This window comes from Lissotriton helveticus, chromosome 1_1 (assembly GCF_964261635.1).
Source record: "Lissotriton helveticus chromosome 1_1, aLisHel1.1, whole genome shotgun sequence".
Classification (NCBI taxonomy): domain Eukaryota; kingdom Metazoa; phylum Chordata; class Amphibia; order Caudata; family Salamandridae; genus Lissotriton; species Lissotriton helveticus.
Genome location: NC_136057.1, coordinates 1,575,197,297 through 1,575,217,114, shown reverse-complemented (window position 1 = coordinate 1,575,217,114; position 19,818 = coordinate 1,575,197,297). Strand labels below are relative to the sequence as shown.

The 19,818-nt window shown below is 44.7% G+C and overlaps 1 protein-coding gene across 3 annotated transcripts in view; it reads right to left on the bottom strand.

Moving 5' to 3' along the window:
• The window catches only part of DDR2 (discoidin domain receptor tyrosine kinase 2), a 795,992-nt gene that overhangs the window by 233,474 nt on the left and 542,700 nt on the right, over window positions 1–19,818 (bottom strand). For all 3 annotated transcript variants that reach the window (XM_078687193.1, XM_078687208.1, XM_078687202.1), the window contains one exon: window positions 1,219–1,442. In XM_078687193.1, the coding sequence (XP_078543319.1) occupies window positions 1,219–1,442 (224 nt within the window). The remainder of the gene's footprint in view (window positions 1–1,218; window positions 1,443–19,818) is intronic.

The following is a 19,818-nucleotide window of genomic DNA, read 5'->3' as shown; positions in this document are numbered from 1 at the left end:
CCTCTCAGTGATCCACCCACCCCTGATTTCCTACCTCTATTTAGAGAAGGGGGTCATAATCCAATGTACAAATGCACTTTTACGAAACTACAAGTAGAACAAGATGAAAAAATGCAAAATGAGGGGTAACCTCACAATGAAGGTCAGTTACAAATAACTATAGTCAATAGTACGCAAGAGGACTATGGCCACGTTTTCCAAACCGAATTACTTAACAATATGTGGAAGTAGTATTCAAGTCTTATGCGACAGGTCCAGGAGTTAGATGCAAGGGGAATGGCCCAGCCCAGCCTTGTACTGCCGTGGACGGCTATAGACGGCCTGCCCTTTCCCGGGCTTAGCCCGGCGCTGCCCGCGCGCTCCCGCGGAGCGGTGGGTGATGCTGGTTTCTATGTGCCTCCTGGCGCGATAGCCTCGTGAGTGGCTTCCGGCCGCATGGGCTGCTGGGAGTTGGAGTCCCACGGGCCCGCTCTCCGCACAGCGGCCGCACCTGGGTGTCGTGAGTGTGCGGCGGCGGGAGGCGGGTCGATGTGGCAGGACTGACGGCGTGTGCACCTGGATGAAATAGCAGCAGGTAGGGTGACAGTAATGCCCCAAATGAAAAGGCAGCAAATAGGGCAGCAAGAGTTCGCCGAGCAAACAAGAAGACTCCCCCTGACTTTGAGTCAAATCTAGAAAGGATCTAGATCATACTAAAGAATACTCATGAAGAACCCAGTATTAAAAATCCTCCAAGTATTTAATCAGATAGACTGCAATAACAGCATTTCTTTATCAAATTACTTTATGAAGTAAAAGGACCTTAAACACACTCACCCATACAAATCCCAACTCTATCCCACACGTGATCTGAACTCCAAACCTGTGCTCTTTTCTAAACCCAGAAAGAAACCCTTGTGCCTCATAACGCCTTCACCTCTTTATTATTAAAGGACTTTGTTTTGGGGTTTTTTCCTAGTAGTGAAATCCAACATTTATGATTAGTGTTACTTATATTTCTATTAATCTGACATAAAAACAAAACTTGTAATTACTACTTATCTTCATAATGATTCCTCTGTAATGTTATTTATTCCTAAAAGTTTCTGCAGAGTGGCATAGTCCAGTTGTGCAAAAAATACATCTTTCACATCTCTTTTTTGGCAATGGAGCACAAATCACTAATCCTCAGTAAAAGCAAAAAACATTAAAAAAAAAAAGCACAAAAAAACAACTAACCTCCCCAAACTGTCCTTCTCCAAGCTTCTCTTTGAATGTTAAAAGCTTCCTTGGGAACTCTTCTACAGCTACGTCTTTTCCGCTCAGGAGATCCATGGTGATAGCAGGCACGGAGTATGTGTTGCTGCCGGTTACACCTTGAAGATTCACAATGTCAGCCTCGGCGTAGTGGGGAACACCATCAGGGCCACTAAGCTGTGCAGCGTTTCCAACTCCACTGCAGCCTGACCGCAAATGAGAAACAGTAAGAAATGCCGCTAGGATAAGACATCAAACGATAGACTGCCTATGTTCATGAAAAGACACAGGAAACAACACAGTGAATGATGACTTGGAATCTAAAATATACCTATATGTATATATATATCCAAAGTCTCTCACAAAGTGAATTCCTTGCGCTCTCGGACAAGAAGGCAAAGGGGGTCGGAATAGTTAATGATGCAGTTTATTGCACAACGCGTTTCAGCAAAGAAAGCCTTGTTCACGTGCAACCTCATACAGGAGAACACCAAGTATAAATAAAGTTTTACTGTGCTGTAGACTCATAATCAACAAAAAGGTAGGACTGGCAAAGAAACACAACTTGTTTTTTGGCAGACATGTTGGAATGGTCAAAAGAAACGTAAATGGTTAGGAGGTACCTAATTATTAATTGTTAATATAATACACGAAAATCCTCAAATGTTCATGCCAAATGCAAATAGAAAATTCCAAAAAATTAATTTCAATTATTCAATTTTTAAACAAACATTGTTCCGGAAAAAAAGCATGTGACATTGTCAGATACACACTCCTGTGATAACAAAGTGGCATAGTAAGGAAAACAGTATTAAAAAAAAATTATTGCAGCATATTCCTCAAAGTCAGCACGTGTCCCCCTTGTCATGGATATAGGTGTCACATCGGTACATGCAGACAGCCATCGGCTGCGTTAAAAAATATACTACGGATTTGTCTGTAGCAATCTACACAAAAGTAAGTTGCAGCCTGAATGCGCTGGAGAGAAACGTTTAAATACAATGATAGCAGCGCCAGATGCTATGTTTGGTATTAGGAAGAAAGAACATGGGTTAAGCATAAAAAGTAAAATACAATATAATGCATGTCATGGATCTCATCCACAAGATGTTAAAGTCTGCAAGGGCCATCAGCGACAAAAAAAGGGTATCCTCTTTATGAAAGACTATGGCAATCCCTATACCATCACATTATTGGGCAGATAAGATACCTCGGTATTGACTGAAAATCACGTTTGGGATGACTGTGGCACTGACTCAGCAGCACTCTCCTTTAGTCATCACCCGCAACTAGGCATGACATATTTACCTCAGAGGATACCCTTTTTTTGTCGTTGATGGCCCTTGCAGACTTTAACATCTTGTGGATGAGATCCATGACATGCATTATATTGTATTTTACTTTTTATGCTTAACCCATGTTCTTTCTTCCTAATACCAAACATAGCATCTGGCGCTGCTATCATTGTATTTAAACGTTTCTCTCCAGCGCATTCAGGCTGCAACTTACTTTTGTGTAGATTGCTACAGACAAATCCGTAGTATATTTTTTAACGCAGCCGATGGCTGTCTGCATGTACCGATGTGACACCTATATCCATGACAAGGGGGACACGTGCTGACTTTGAGGAATATGCTGCAATAATTTTTTTTAATACTGTTTTCCTTACTATGCCACTTTGTTATCACAGGAGTGTGTATCTGACAATGTCACATGCTTTTTTCCGGAACAATGTTTGTTTAAAAATTGAATAATTGAAATTAATTTTTTGGAATTTTCTATTTGCATTTGGCATGAACATTTGAGGATTTTCGTGTATTATATTAACAATTAATAATTAGGTACCTCCTAACCATTTACGTTTCTTTTGACCATTCCAACATGTCTGCCAAAAAACAAGTTGTGTTTCTTTGCCAGTCCTACCTTTTTGTTGATTATGAGTCTACAGCACAGTAAAACTTTATTTATACTTGGTGTTCTCCTGTATGAGGTTGCACGTGAACAAGGCTTTCTTTGCTGAAACGCGTTGTGCAATAAACTGCATCATTAACTATTCTGACCCCCTTTGCCTTCTTGTCCGAGAGCGCAAGGAATTCACTTTGTGAGAGACTTTGGATATATTAATTTAACCGGACTGCTTCGCCGGCATTTGCGCCAACTTCCACGGGTTCCAGTGCTCCAGAAGAAGCTGTTTGTTTTTCTCATGTATATATATATATATATGTTAAACAAAAAATAAACGCAAAAAATACGCACACATATATATATATATATTTTTTTTTTACCCAAAGCCCAAAAGCATTCCTAAACACACTCGACTGCTGTTGAAACCGTGAGGTTTATTTAATCAAGGCAAACAAACCAATTCAATTCGGTCATTACTTCTTGTGCCCCTTATGCCGACGCGTTTCGAGGTAACAACCTCTTCTTCCTGGGCAGGCTAATAAATGTCCGAGAAAGAGAGCTATGCTTTTGCGCTTTGGATAAAATATATATATATATATATATATATATATATATATATATATATATATATATATATATATATATAGATATATATATATATATATATATATATATATATATATAGATATATATATATAGATCTATATAATATGCTATTCTCGGCAAAATAAAGATGGCCCAAAAACAAGTTATTTGGACACAAACCAATAAACGTATATAATCATATTCTGATGGATACATCTGCCTGTGGATTCCTCATCTTTTGAATTATCCCAATGCGCAGCATTCCACAGAAACTTCTCTCCTCAGCTCTCCCACTTCGAATAGGACATCACAATGGAATGGCTTTGAGAGTTGTGACTCCTCAAAGGGACGTTAAGCCTCTTCCAATACCGAGGTCAGCAACTCCACCTCCGGCTCCTGGATCATCAATGCCAGAGCCGAATTTGGTGCCTCCACGAGCGGCTCCTGAGTCTGGTGTTCCGGAGCCGGCATACCCTGCATTCCGGGATTGGATCCATTGCATTTTTTACATACTATATTCAGCTTGTTTGCGAGTGCTGCGTGTGCTTGCTGGCCTCATGGGTTCATTAACATTTTCCCTGGGACGATTTCCCCCTCAATTTCCCCAGGCACCATTCCTGCCCTTCATGCTTTTGGCTACAGGGAGTTGGCCTCTTCCTACGCCGATGTTATCAACGACGTTGTAGCCTTTAGAAGGTCGAGTTCCTTTGGATGGTTTTTCTCCTGCAGGATTCAATTCAAAAGGTGATGAATCCACAGGCAGATGCATCTATCAGAAGTACAAGTTTCTTACCTTTGGTAACACTTTTTCGGGTGGATACAGTATCTACCTGTGGATTCCTCACTGCCCCACCTGCCTACCCGTTGCCTATCTGCTTATACCGAAAAGTAATCAATGTGTATTTTATGCAAATTATTGCTGGAATCTTGAGATAGTTGGCATTGGCAAATGTCTATGAACAAGAATTTTCAGGTTTGGTTGAGTGTGTATACTGTATATACTTGTGAAAATGTTGTCGGTTCGACCTGAAGGCACGGAAGAAATGGGTGGAACTGATGTCAGCACGCCGACAAGGTCTTCTTATGGCTCCGATGACGCCACGCCGAGTTGCGTGTTGAGCCCAACCGTTGTGGCATCCTCGTCGATGTGGGAGAGCTGAGGAGAAAAGTTTCCATGGAATGCTGCGCATTGGGATAATTCAAAAGGTGATGAATCCAGACGCAGATACTGTATCCACCAGAAAAAGCGTTACCAAAGGTAAGTAACTTGCTCTTTATTACTATAGTGCATGATGTAATTTCAATAGTAGTGTGTAAACGACTCGTGGGGAACACTGCTTAATACCTCATAGAACAGATGCCATTCTAGAATCACTGTAAAAGAGAAACCAATTCACAAGCTGTAGTTATTGTGATGTTAGATCAATGGACAGATTTAATATTCTGGTCATTGTTAAACACCTTTATTTTTTTATTTATTTACAAGTGCAGCACATGAAAAAAATCAGCATGACATCAACTGTACTTGTAGATCTACTGGGTGTAATATTACTATTTATTTCCATTGTTGACATGGCCCTTCCCCACAATCAACAGTGGCAATAAATAGATTATACTCTGTGCATCTTCATATAAACTATTTATATCTCATTTGGTTGCTTTTATTGCACGACATGCTATGAAATAAAAACCCATATTTACCTGACAAGTATAGAAAATATTTTAGAGGTCTTTGTAGAGTCCCTGTGAAATATGGGCTTCATCATCACAATGATTTTTATACTGAATATACTTCAATTAAACCTCCTGTGCTTATGCCAACATGCATAAGCACAGGAGGCTCTCACCATTCTTGTTATTTCTTCCTTGCAGTGTTTTCCTCCATTTTTGTTTTCTGAGTCATACGGTCTCTGGAGGGTGGTGCTGGCCAGAGGTCTTTTTAACACTTACAACCCCATGGCTCTAGTCCTTGAAAGATACGACAGCTTCTTGATGAAGGCACTTCCGCCGAAACGCGCATAAAGCGATTCACACCACGAGATAAATCGATAACGAATCTTTTTTCAATTTATTAATGCTTTCCATTTCCAGTCATATGTCCCCATCATTTGGAGACTGAATAGCAATAATTTGCCCCAGTATTGGAACTTTCATAGATTCCCATGCTTTGTATCATTCCCCGTCGTCGGAATGGGAGCCTCGGTAGTATAAAAACCATAGAAACAAAAGAGAAACTTAGGCCTAGGCCTCATCTCATTTTGTATCCTATCACCCTCTTTTTGTAAAAAGAGACCAAACTTTTGCCAGGACCAATCAGAGCAGCCTCACCCTCTGGAACCTTCCTGAGAGAGCTCAGAGCCTCAGATTTTTCTACCGCACGTTGTGCTAGGGAGTCTCCACTGAGCTCTGCTCAGCTTTTCATTCTACTTCTGGATTTCTTCAAGTTTCTACTGGATCAACATGTCTGACAAGGAGAAGAAGGCCTTGTTCAGGGCCTGTGCCTCTTGTGGGAAAAAACGTCTTTTTGTGGAGGATAAGCATGACAATTGTATTTACTGCTTATATCCTGACCACAAGGCCACAGAGTGCAAGATCTGCAGAACCTTCTCCAACAAGACTCTTCGGGACAGGGAAGGTCGTCTGTTAACCTGGCTTCAAAAAATGAAGACTCGCAAGGAGGTGCTCTCTTCGGAGGAGGAAGATTCCACGTCTTGTGCTTCCTCTCACAGATCGAGGAAGAGGGGTAGGTCTCCTCCAGGATCTTCTACATCTCAGCCCTCCCTTCAGGCCCCTCACAAGATCTCTGATAGGTCTGAGAGGGCTGGTCCCCTTCAATCTCCTCACGGAAGTGTAAAGGAGAGGCAGGGACAGGCTGCTGGAGTGAGTGCAGCTTTAAAGGACATGAAGGAGGTTCCTCTGTCTCCCCCTCCGTCCAAAAAGGCCAACTCTAGTGACAAACACTCTTCAGTCACTTCAGGACCTGGGCCGGAAAAGAAACAGCGCCCGTCGACGACGAAAACACCAGGTACGTCGTCGACCGTTTCTTCAGTTAAAGTTCTCACCGTTTCTGTGGCTCCGTCGACGGGCTCGTCGACGGTAGCGCCCTCCACGATGACTTCGTCGTCATTCAAGGTCCCCAGTTCGTCGGCGCTAACATCTTCCACGTCGACGACGGCAAGCAAGGTACTGTCGATGGCAGCGGTGTCGACGAGAACTACGTCGACGACGACCACCACCTCGACGACGATGTTGATGACGACGAGTTCGTCTACGAAGCCGTCGACGGTGGTTCCGTCGACGACGAGACCGGCGTCGACGAAAGCGATGGTACCGTCGACCATTCCGTTGACATCTTCGTCGACGACTGCTACACCGTCGACGACGGCATCGTCGACGGGACCGTCGATGGGGCAAAAGATGCCTTTTTCGACGCAGAAGATGAAGATTACACCGGAGATGACTTCTCCGCGACGGGTCTCTCCGCATCTTCCTACTATGCTTCTAGACGATGAATCTGAGGAGGATGAAGTTGAAGTTGAGGACGATGATTATGGTCCTGCCTATAGTCCCTCTGACTTGAACGTCAAGATGCAGGAGACAGACACGGAGGAGTGTTACGAACATGCGGGTGGCCAGCAGTCGTATCCATATGTTCGGGAAGAGAGACATGCTCCGAGTTTGGGCCAGGGCATGGTAGCCATGCCCTCTTCGCTCATATCTGACCTGCAGCTGATGCTGCAGGATTATCGGAAAAGGTTTCCGTCGGAACCTTCTGGACAGTCTGCAGTTCCTACACAGTCACAAGTGCAGCAGGCTATTGGTCTTCCAGTGGCACACCCCTCGCCACCAGCGGTTGCACCTGCGGTCCGAGTCCCCACTCCGGATCCCGCACCCTTTCATGATGTCCAACAGGATACCTCTTCGGATGAGGAGGCGATACAGGTGGATCCCTTGGTTGATCCGTTGCAAGACCCGGATTTGGATCAAGGAGACAGTGGGCCACAAGATCCGGACGCTGTTGGTCGTGACACGTCCATCTCCCCTCCTGTGGATATAGGGGGTTTTCATCACCTGATGGAAAGGGCAGCTAAAAGATTTGGATTGCCGATTTCGAGAGAAGAATCGGAATGTTTCCTTTATGACTTTAAGGAACAACACCGGAGATCGGTCAAGTCTATTCCCATCATTGCACATGTATGGGAGGAAGGGATGAAAATTATGCAAAATCCGGCCACGGTGATTCCAGTCCTCCCGCGGCTGGAAAAGAAGTATAAGGCTCCGGACGGCAGTCCTGCTTGCCTTCTTGGTCAGCCGAAGCCTGATTCAGTCATCTCTCAGGCGGCTCAAAGCAAGTCCAAGAACCCGTCCACACCTTTGACCACACCACCGGATAAGGACGGTCGACGCCTAGATAACGTGGGGAAGCGGTTTTCCTCAATGGCCAGCTTGCTTGTTAGAGCGTCAAATGCTCTTGCCATCCTCGGCCGATACGACCGACAGATGTGGTGCGACATGGAACCCTTCGTGGAGCAGTTACCAGAACCCACAAAGGAGGAAGCCAAGAAGGTGCTTATAGAGGGGGAAAAGTCTTCTGCTGAGGTTATAGACTGTGCAATGGACATTGCTTCCACGGCATTTCGAGCCTTGGCTGGCTCGGCAGTACTACGACGCCAGGGCTGGTTGAGAGCCACCTGGTTTCGCCAGGAGGTCCAGAATAGGATCCTGGATCTACCATTCGATGGGGACATGCTGTTTGGCAAGCACGTGGACGATGCTCTGCAGAATATCAAAAAGGACACGGACACTGCAAAGGCCTTAGGGTCCCTCACCTACCGGAAAGTCCCCTTTAGGGGCGCACGAGGCAGAGGACTTACATCATACAGAGGGAACCAACAGAGATATTCCTCTCAGCCTTCTCAGTCCTATAAGCCCCAGTACTCCAATCAGCGCCAGGGACAATCGGCGTCTTTCTCTCGCCATCAGCCGTGGGGCCGTCAGACCCGGCAGGGACGTGACAACACCAAGCGTCAATAGCGGCTTTCCGGCTCTACCTACTGTTCCTTCCCTCCTAGTCACATCAGTGGGGGGCAGGATTTCTCTGTGTCTGGAGAACTGGAGATCAATAACATCGGACCAATGGGTCCTCAAAATTGTAGAGAGTGGCCATGTGTTGGAGTTCCAAGACCTTCCTCCGACAAGAGCTCCGGGCACCATCCGCACGGGACATTTGGGACAACTCCACCTCGAAGCCCATCAACTGTTCCTCAAGGGAGCGATAGAACCGGTGCCTCTGTCCCAGAGGGGCCGGGGTTTCTATTCAAGGTTCTTCCTCGTGCGGAAGACGATAGACTTTTGGCGCCCCATCCTAGACCTGCGGGAGCTCAACACCTATCTCGTCAAGCTCTCCTTCAGGATGGTCACTCTCCAGGAAATTCTTCCTCTCTTGAATCCAGGCGACTACTTGGCGTCGCTGGATTTAGAAGTCGCGTATTTCCGTATTCCGATACATCCAGCTCACAGACAATACCTACGCTTCACAGTGGGAAAGAGCCATTTTCAATTCAAGGTGCTTCCGTTCGGCCTTCGGTCGGCACCAAGAGTGTTCACCAAGGTGTTGGCGCCGGTTGCAGCCTTTCTTCGGAAACAATCTTTAGAAATTTTTCCTTACTTAGACGACTGGCTCGTCAAGGCACCATCTTTCGAGGAAACTTCTCATGCAGTGGCAACTTGCATCCATTTGTTCCGTTGCCTGGGCCTTCAGCTGAACGAACGCAAGTCAGTCCTGCTGCCCTCCAGAACGGCCAGATTCCTGGGATCCGTGTTGGACACCACGCAATGTACAGCTCGTCCCTCGGAGGAACGACAACAAAAGTTGATGATTTCGGCTTGACTACTCTGCCGCAAACAATTCCTGTCTGTCCGCCAATACAAATCCCTTCTCGGGTCGATGTCATCCTGCATACCATTGGTACCACATTGCAGGCTGCGAATGCGTCCTCTGCAGGAGGAGCTAGACAAGCAATGGCGCCAGGCAGAGGGGTCATTCAATGACAAGGTGGTGGTGACAGCAGCGATGAGACAGGCGAGCAAATGGTGGCTTCTAAAAAGCAATATCGCCCAGGGTCTGTCATTCAGGAGATCACCTTCACCCATGGTACTGACCACAGACGCGTCACTGGAGGGCTGGGGTGCAGTTCTCCGAGAGCTTCAAGTCAGTGGCCACTGGAGTCCAGGACAGCGCCAGTGCCATATCAATTTCCTGGAACTGACGGCCATTCGGTTGGCCTTGCAAGCTTTTCTGCCCAGAGTTCGCAACCATTCAGTGCTCGTCCGGACGGACAATACGACGGCCATGCACTACGTCAACAAACAAGGAGGCACCAAATTGCTGATTCTGTCCGCAGAAGCTCCGCGGATTTGGGATTTTGCGATTCTGAACAACATCACTCTGAAAGCCGAACACCTGGCGGGATCTCTCAATGTCAAGGCGGATGCCTTGAGTCGACAGACGGAGGTGACTCACGAGTGGGAGTTGAATCAAACCATTCTGGACAGGGTGTTCTCAGTCTGGGGGACACCAACCATTGACCTCTTTGCTTCACCGGAGAACACCAAATGCCGGTTCTACGCAAGCAAAGTTCACCATCAGGGGTCCCTGGGGAACGCTCTTTCGATGGCTCGGTACAGCGCATTCTTTTACGCTTTTCCTCCAATTCCCCTCATTCCTCGAGTCCTCAGGAAATTGAAGGCGGAGCCCTGCAAGATGATTCTAATTGCTCCAGCATGGCCCAGACAATTCTGGTACACCGAGCTTCTGAGGCTCTCCCGAGCTCCTCCGATTCACTTCCAACCCATTCCGTCCCTGTTGTCCAGGAATCAGGGGCAGGTTTACCATCCGGATCCGACATCACTCCACTTGACAGCGTGGCTCCTGAACACAGAGAGTTCAGTCATCTAATACTCTCTCAGGAATGCCGGGAGGTCCTGGCTCATGCCCGAGCACCAAGTACCAATAAGACTTACAAGGCGAAATGGAAAAGATTCTGCCTGTGGTGTCAACGTCAAGGTCTCCATCCTTACACTTCCCAACCCCATCAATTGTTGCCATATTTACTATCTCTGGCTAAGTCGGGGTTGGCACATTCATCTGTAAAGGTACATCTGGCGGCCATATCGAGGTATCGACGCAATTCTTCGGGTCCGTCCTTATGGTCCTCTAGGGTTGTCAAACAATTCTTGAAGGGATTATTCCGGATGTATCCTCCAGTTCGTCCTCCTCCACCAGTGTGGCAGCTCAACCTGGTCTTGGCGCAACTCATGAAGGCTACGTTTGAGCCTGTGCACAAAGCAGACTTAAAGTTCTTGTCTTGGAAGCTGGCCCTCCTGGTGGCTCTCACATCAGCGAGACGAGTGAGTGAGCTTCAAGCACTCTCCATAGTGCATCCATTTTTGCAATTTAAAAAGGAGGTTCTTATCCTTCGGACCAATCCAAAATTTATACCGAAGGTACCATCGGAGTTTCACTTAAATGAACCCTTGATTCTGAAATCTTTCTTTCCGCACCCTTCTACGCCTGCGGAACGCACGCTCCATTCTTTGGACGTTCAGAGATGCTTAAAGTTCTACTTGGAGCGCACACGTCCTTTTCGGAAGACGACTCAGTTGTTTGTGTCCTACAGTGCACCACGAAAGGGATTGCCTTTGGCAAAGAGTGGCATTTCCCGCTGGATCTCCAGTGCGATTCAGTTCTGTCATCAGGAAGCTGGCAAGCCACTGGATGGAAGAGTCAGGGCACATTCCACAAGATCAGTGGCGTCATCAGTGGCTCTCTTTTCAGGAGTGGCCATTAAGGACATATGCAGGGCAGCTACGTGGAGCAGTACTCATACCTTCACGAAACACTACTGCCTGGAGTCTGCAGGACGAGACGACGCGGCTGTTGGTCAAGCAGTCCTGCGGAATCTTTTTCATTGAGAGGTGAGCTTTCCCTACGATCCCTCCAGCCTGGTGAGCACATTTTGTTTGTTTTGCTATGCTTTATGTATTGCTTATATGGTTATGTGATGCCATGTACGTACAAAATGTGTTCTTCGTAATTTACTGCTAGCTACTCTGATACAAAGCATGGGAATCTATGAAAGCTCCAATACTGGGGCAAGAAAACAAGTTACTTACCTGAAACTTTGGTTCCCCAGTATTGGTAACTTTCATAGATTCCCATGCGCCCGCCCGCCTCCCCGGGGAAAGCTCAGCCTGGTTACAGAGTTAGTGGCGGTTTGCACAACGGCTACGAAAATCTGAGGCTCTGAGCTCTCTCAGGAAGGTTCCAGAGGGTGAGGCTGCTCTGATTGATCCTGGCAAAAGTTTGGTCTCTTTTTACAAAAAGAGGGTGATAGGATACAAAATGAGATGAGGCCTAGGCCTAAGTTTCTCTTTTGTTTCTATGGTTTTTATACTACCGAGGCTCCCATTCCGACGACGGGGAATGATACAAAGCATGGGAATCTATGAAAGTTACCAATACTGGGGAACCAAAGTTACAGGTAAGTAACTTGTTTTCTTATTCGCTAAATGTCTCCATGATTTACTATAAGGAATGGTTATTGTCTAGGACATTATACATGCAAATAATATATCATGATAATTAGTGTTCTACAATTTTACATACTGTATTCTAAGTAAAATATATTTTGTGATATAACAATAACAGAATTGGTTCAATATTACATGATTTGCTGTTTGTCAGCTGTTTTTAACTTATTGATCATCAGTCAGTTGCATTGTTGTACGCCTACACCTTTTTTTCTTTATTTTCGTTCTTGCTTAAGTCTGTTTCTAAAATACTTGAATTTTTACCTGCGCTTAGCAAGCAATCTTGTCTGCAGGGGTCCCAGTTATCTAAAATGGCTAGCTTATAGTCACACATCCGTTAAAGCTGCAGCACTGAGGAAATACCGGATGTGTCCTCTCTGACCGCCGACTAGCTGCTGGTATGACTCGGAAAACAAATATAGAGAAAAACCCTACAAAGAAGAAATAACAGGAAGGTCTCACATGTGTGCATGGAATGCTTGCATTAAAAGGCAAGGACAGATTTATCAAGCTCTGACAAAGGCCCCAGACCCGATTGGGCTCTTAGAATGGGCCGAAACATGTTGGCATAAGCACAGGATGTTTAGTTGAACAAATATATTCAATATAAAAACCTCAGAGTAAGTTTTTATCCATACCCCAGGTACCCAACGAGTAAAGAAAACCTTTGGGTACACCGGTAGGTATTTTTAATAGCAACATTTCACCTAGATCCCTGCTTATTCAGTGAGATTTAATTTAGGAACACCCATTTCTACCTTTGGTGAGTCTGCCCTGGTGGTATAATCTTACCGATGATGAATCATGTCAAAATGAATGTGTGAGGCTCTATTCCGATATCTTTGGATATTTGAGAGGTTATCTTTGGAACCTGCTCCGATAAATTGTCTACGAGCAGGCTCCCCAACAACCATTTGAACATTCCAGTAGGCCTTTGTGTATGACAGTTCATGCTTTGTCACTGACAAAATCATTTGTAGGGTGCCCTTGTCAACCCAAACTTTTTCTTGAACTATGTTACTTGATTTTATCAGCCTGTATTTAGCAAAGTATGCTGCTGCTAAGTGATTTCCACCTAAATCCACCTTTCTACATGCCCAGGGTTATCATTTTATAGTAGCAACACTGCGCACTATTGATAGAGGTAGTTTTTACCACGTATTATTGACTTGTAGTTTTAGTGTTGTTAGCGGCAGGCAAAAATCACTCTGCCACACTGCTTCTTTTTCCTGGCATGTGTGGAACCTAAGTACTTGACTTTGCAGGTGCACCACTGTACTGGGTATTCTATCTCCGATCGTATCCTCTCCTGTGTCAGGGGGACTAATTCTTCTTTATCACAGTTTATCGATAGTGCTGAGTACATATCATATTTTAAAAAAATCAGAAACCCTGGGGAGAGGAAAGTTAGTTTCTGATTTCTTGACCTAGAAAAGGATATTGTCTGCATATTGTACGATTAACAGACATCTACCAGAACGATATGCCCCTCTGGTGGTGGTGTGCTCTGAACCTGCATGCTAAAGGCTCCAAAATTAGCGCAGTAGTGGTGAGAGTGGGTGGTTGGGTTTCAACATGCTGCTATCTATCCTGATTCTAGCAGTTGGATTAGCCTATAGCAGCCCAATCCAGTTCAATATATAATGGATAAATTATCCCCTGCCGTACATTAGAAGCATAGCTGCCACGTTTTAAGTCTGTGCATGTGTAAGATTTTATGTGTGGCATTTCAATGCCTTAAGTGTGACACTTTCAGTGATTTTTTTGTGAGCAGAAAAAAGAAGTGACTTTTTGTGAGCGGAACAAGACAGTTGTTGGCAGAACCTATACACTTTAAAAAATGTACTTGTCTAAAATTGGCCTGAAAAGAGTTGGAAATGCCTGAGAAAATTAGACACAGACTATGAATAAATTGGCATACCAGGCCTGATGCTAAGGTGTAAAAAGGGGCGTGGCCTCATTACACCTCTCTGCAACGCAGCCCCCTGGCGCATACTGGAGGTTCTTGGTGGGCTAGTTGGCCCCCAGGGACCCCCAGTATGCAAGGGGAATTAGTTCCCCCTCTGCAAACGTGCCAGGGGACTGCGTTGCAGAGAGGTGTAAAAGGGGAGTGGCCTCATTACACCTCTCTGCAACGCAGCCCCCTGGCCCGTTTGCAGAGGGGGAACTAATTCCCCTTGAATACTGGGGGTCCCTGGGGGCCAAGTAGCCCACCAGGAGCCTCCAGTATGCGCCAGGGGGCTGCGTTGCAGAGAGGTGTAAAAAGGGGTGTGGCCTCATTACACCTCTCTGCAACGCAGCCCCCTGGCGCATACTGGAGGTTCCTGGTGGGCTAGTTGGCCCCCAGGGACCCCCAGTATTCAAGGGGATTTAGTTCACCCTCTACAAACCCCCCAGGGAGCTGCGTTGCAGAGAGGTGTAATGAGGCCACGCCCCTTTTTACACCTCTCTGCCACGCAGCCCCGTGGCGCATACTGGAGGTTCCTGGTGGGCTAGTTAGCCCCCAGGGACCCCCAGTATTCAAGGGGATTTAGTTCCCCTTCTGAAAACGCGCCAGGGGGCTGCGTTGCAGAGAGGTGTAATGAGGCCACGCCCCTTTTTACACCTCTCTGCCACGCAGACCCCTGGCGCATACTGGAGGTTCCTGGTGGGCTAGTTGGCCCCCAGGGACCCCCAGTATTCAAGGGGATTTAGTTCCCTCTCTGGAAACGTGCCAGGGGGCTGCGTTGCAGAGAGGTGTAATGAAGCTATGCCCCTTTTTACACCTCTCTGCAACGCAGCCCCCTGGTGCATACTGGAGGTTCCTGGTGGGGTAGTTGGCCCCCAGGGACCCCCAGTATGCAAGGGGACTTAATCCCCCAACTTCGAACGTGCGTTTGCACAGTGGTTAAGGTAGGGGGCGGGGCTTGAGGTGATATGTGTGCAAACATGCCCTATGGCGCGTTTTAAGTTGGGGAATTAATTCCTCTTCAATCCAGAGGTCCCCTAGGGGCCAACTAGCCCAACAGGTACTTCCAGTAAGTGCCACGGAGCTGCGTTGCAGAGTGTTGTAAAAAGGGGGCGTGGCCTCTGAACACCTCTCTGCAACGCAGCTCCCTGGCGCATACTGGAGGTACGTGGTGGGCTAGTTGGCCCACAGGGGACCTCAGGATTGAAGAGGAATTCATTCTCCAACTTAAAACATGCTACAGGGCGTCTTTGCACACGTCACCTCAGGCCCGCCCCCTTCCTTCACTATTGAGCAAAATATTCCTCTAAAATCAGCCGAACTATGAATTCCGATTTACTCACCTGTTATCACAAGAGACGTCAGTGCTGCATCTTTGAGCCGAGGAACAGCCCCATAAAAGTAAATCTAAGCATACTTACCAGTAACTTGTATTTCCTTCCAAAGGAATCTATTGTGTGATTTTCACCAGAAAAGTTTCTGTCTATTTTTGAAACGTACAAATATTCCTCTAAAATCAGCCGAACTACGAATTCCGATTTACTCACCTGTTATCAGGAGAGACCTCAGTGCTGCATCTTTCAGCCCACTACTGATCCTGAAAAGTAATTCTTACCATACTTACAGTAACTTGAATTTCCTTCCATAGGCTAACATTGAGTGGTTTCACTTGGAAATTCTTCTAAGTATGGAGTTTTGGAACTTTAAAAATTCCCCTAAAATCAGCCGAACTATGAATTCCGATTTACTCACCTTTTATCAGGAGAGACCTCAGTGCTGCATCTTTCAGCCCACTACTGATCCTGAAAAGTAAGTTTAACCGTACTTACCAGTAACTTGAATTTCCTTCCATAGGATATCATTGCCTGCTATATAAAATATATATACATTTAAATAAATAAAATTTACAATTTCAATATTTAAAAAAAAATTTTTTTCCAATTTATATTAAAAATTGTAATGTAATTTAAAAAATAAAATATCTAAAAATAAATACTTTAAAACAATATAGTAAATCGGTATAAAAAAATATAACAATACATTTAAAAACTATAATTTACAAAACTTTTGAAATACACTGAAAAAACCATAGGTTTCAGCCACGTTATAGTTAGGAATTAGCATTTAAAAAACCTTAGAAATTCACTGAAAAAACCATAGGTTTCACGCATAATATAGTTAGCTGGACATTTCACTAACTATAACTCGCGCGCCCGTAATGCACTGCTGATGACGTCACATATTACATCACTCATGACATGGTCAGTGACATCACTCATGACATCACTGATGACATCTCAAATGACATCACTGATGACATCATCCTTGTGAAAGAGTGGCAGACCTCCTCTCACCCTAATATACCCTTTGATACACACATTAAAAAATAGAAACTAAAATGTTCAAATAAATGGAGATACCAATACCAGTTACAACCTATTCAGTAATTGCAACATCTACATACACATGCACTCATTCACCAACAGTTCTATATAGTCACTCATACATGTACTCACTCATCATATGTACTCAAACACCTATACATCCTGTTACACACCGATACTCATCCATAGAGTTACTCACACACATACTCACACATGCAAATAAACTATCAAACATCCATTTACTTGCATATACAGCTATACACACCACTACACTTACTTCTACAGAAACGTACACATACTTACTCTCTTAAACAATCACTTATAGAAACACATACTTATTTATACAGGAACTCTTCCAATCTCTCACTCTCACATATACTCAATTATATACATCAATTCTCACATATACTAGTTTAAAACATATGTAGTTACTCATAAAGACACTATTGAGACAGTCATTCACTCATTAACACACCCAGACACACACTCATCCACCCATACAGTCCTGCACACATACTATCTTCAAAACATATACAAACAGTGAGTCAATCATTCATGCATCTGTGCGCTAAGTAATACCCCCACCAAACCATACAGACACTCATTCTGATACTCAAAAAACCAACTAATATCCCATATAGACACTCATGTAGTTACTCACCAACCCATGTAGCCACTTATACACAAAGTGAGACACTGATACAGATATTTACATATTTAAACATTACTCACTAATACATCTAGGCACTTATTTACCCATTTATTCTTCCATCGACCTTTAGATATACATATATAAAAAATATTTATTTTTCAGAAAGACACACATTCACTGGATGGTGTCATCAGTGATGTTATCAGTGATGTCATTTGAGATGTCATCGATGATGTCATGAGTGATGTCACTGACCATGTCACGAGTGATGTAATATGTGACGTCATCAGCAGTGCATTGCGGGCGCAAGTTATAGTTAGCTGAACTAACTAAAACGAGGGAATTTCAATGGTTTTGTATGAGTGAAATGTCCACCTAAGTATAACATGTGTGAAACCTATTTTTTTTTCAGTGAAAATATATATATATATATATATATATATTCTCAAGTGTGACAACAGTATAGGTAACACCATCCCTGACAGACCCAACATAACGTACAGAAGGGGTAAGAGCCTGCGAGACATGTTGGTGCGTAGTGATATCACGAGACAGCAAGACGCAGGGACACATAATTTGAAAAGGTTTTTTCCTTGCAGGCATTGTAAGGTGTGTCAGACTAGCAGTTTCCGCAATAAGTTTACACATAAAACCTACAGAGAGGAAATCGTACAATTTCTCACCTGCAGCACCACTTTTGTGGTATATGTCATTGAGTGCCCATGCAAATTGTATTACATAGGGAGCACCACAGTGATGGTGAAAAAGGGAATCTGATAGCACAAAAGGGCCATTACCAACAAGGATCCCAAATAACCTGTGGCACGACACTTCCAAGAAAACCATTTCTCGAATTCCTCCCTCATTAAATATTTCATACTCAAACAGGTCAGGTTGGGTCACAGCGGGGGTGGCAGACTACTGCGACTTAGACAGAGGGAGTCCAGATACATTGTGGATTTTCAAACTAGGATCCCATGGGGGCTCAACCAGGATGAGAAGCTTGCAATTCACCTTAAGACTGGATGATTGTCATGTGTCATGTTCAGTAATCCATGTATTTCGATACTACATGCCTCAATAGAATATCTCTCATTTGTGTCCTTTCACTTGATTCCCTTTAATATACAAGTGACACTAGGTCCTTTTTGACGCTGGTTGTTAATCAGTTGACATCAGCACATGCGCCCCATCCTCTGAAACAATATGTGCATTAGAAACTGTTGTTTTTAATATGATTTGCAGTGGCACACATGTGCCACAATGTTGAACATTTTCTGTTATTTTTAATTTAAAAAATGTTAGCACCTGTTTTTTTATAATTCTAACACTTATTTCTGTTTGTTTCTTTTGCAGGAGGGAAGGAAGGAACCCACCCATGCACACGGGCTACTTAACCTTTTCGAATTCACTTTGGGATTTCTCTAATTGGGTATTTTTAACATGGGGACCTCCTCACTCATGGCGGAGGCCCCTCAGTCATGGGGGAGTATCCGCACTCTGGGTAGAATATCTGCAATAAGAATTCTCATTGCAGAAATTCCCCTCGTGTGTGGAGACTCTCCCACGACTGCAGGATCTCTACCAGGAGTGCAAAGGACCTTTGTGAATCAAGCCCTTAGTTGCCATCTCATCTATCTTCTCATGCAGTCGCATTGGGTGCTCCAACAAGAAATCTTCCCACTGTATGAGGCCGTCCACAGAGAGACTGTCATCTGCATTGGAGATCCTAGCACCATGTTCTTCCTGGCAGAGTTATCCCTGGTGGCCACCCTATGTTTCCTTTAAAAATGGCCCCTACTTTATCCAGTTCAAATACTGGTCAGTCCAGTATAAGAGTGGCCAGCTCTCTCATGTTTCTCTCTAATGCATCAGAGACCTGGATAATTGTCATTCAAATATGGTGGTTGCCCACACCCCTTACCTGAGCGGAGATTACCCACCTTCACGGTGCAGGTGGGTCAGGCGGAGAAACAACCCAATCCCCTCCACCACCACCACACTTCGGCCTCACATACTTCCTCTGGTTCCAAACTAGCTGGGAACACTTTCCTGCTGCCACTACCTTGTGTTTGGTCAGAACTTATTTGATCTAATTACAGAGGGCTCAGTGTTCTAAGAACCACAGTCACCATCGAGGTAGAGAGAATTCCAACATCCATCACCAACGTATGCCGTCCAGTCCTCGCACCTTCTTTTGGGCAGCCACAAAATAAATCAGCAGCAGCACATAGTTCAGGCGAGGATTGCCATTCTGGAGCTGGCATGGCGATATCCTTTGCAGTCCATGTAAGTGCTTTAAAGGGGCTGCAAATAAGTGAGTGCTATGCACCCCCCCAACTGCATAAGTAAATAAGAAATAATCTTCATTATCCATCACCCTGCAATTTGGTTTGATAGTAATATACCCAACCGAAGACAGATAAACCTGATCGTAAAATCTTGACATTATGGTGTAAACCACACCTGCATTATCACCCCAGTTATAACCATCAGATTTAAAGTTTTCCTTATGC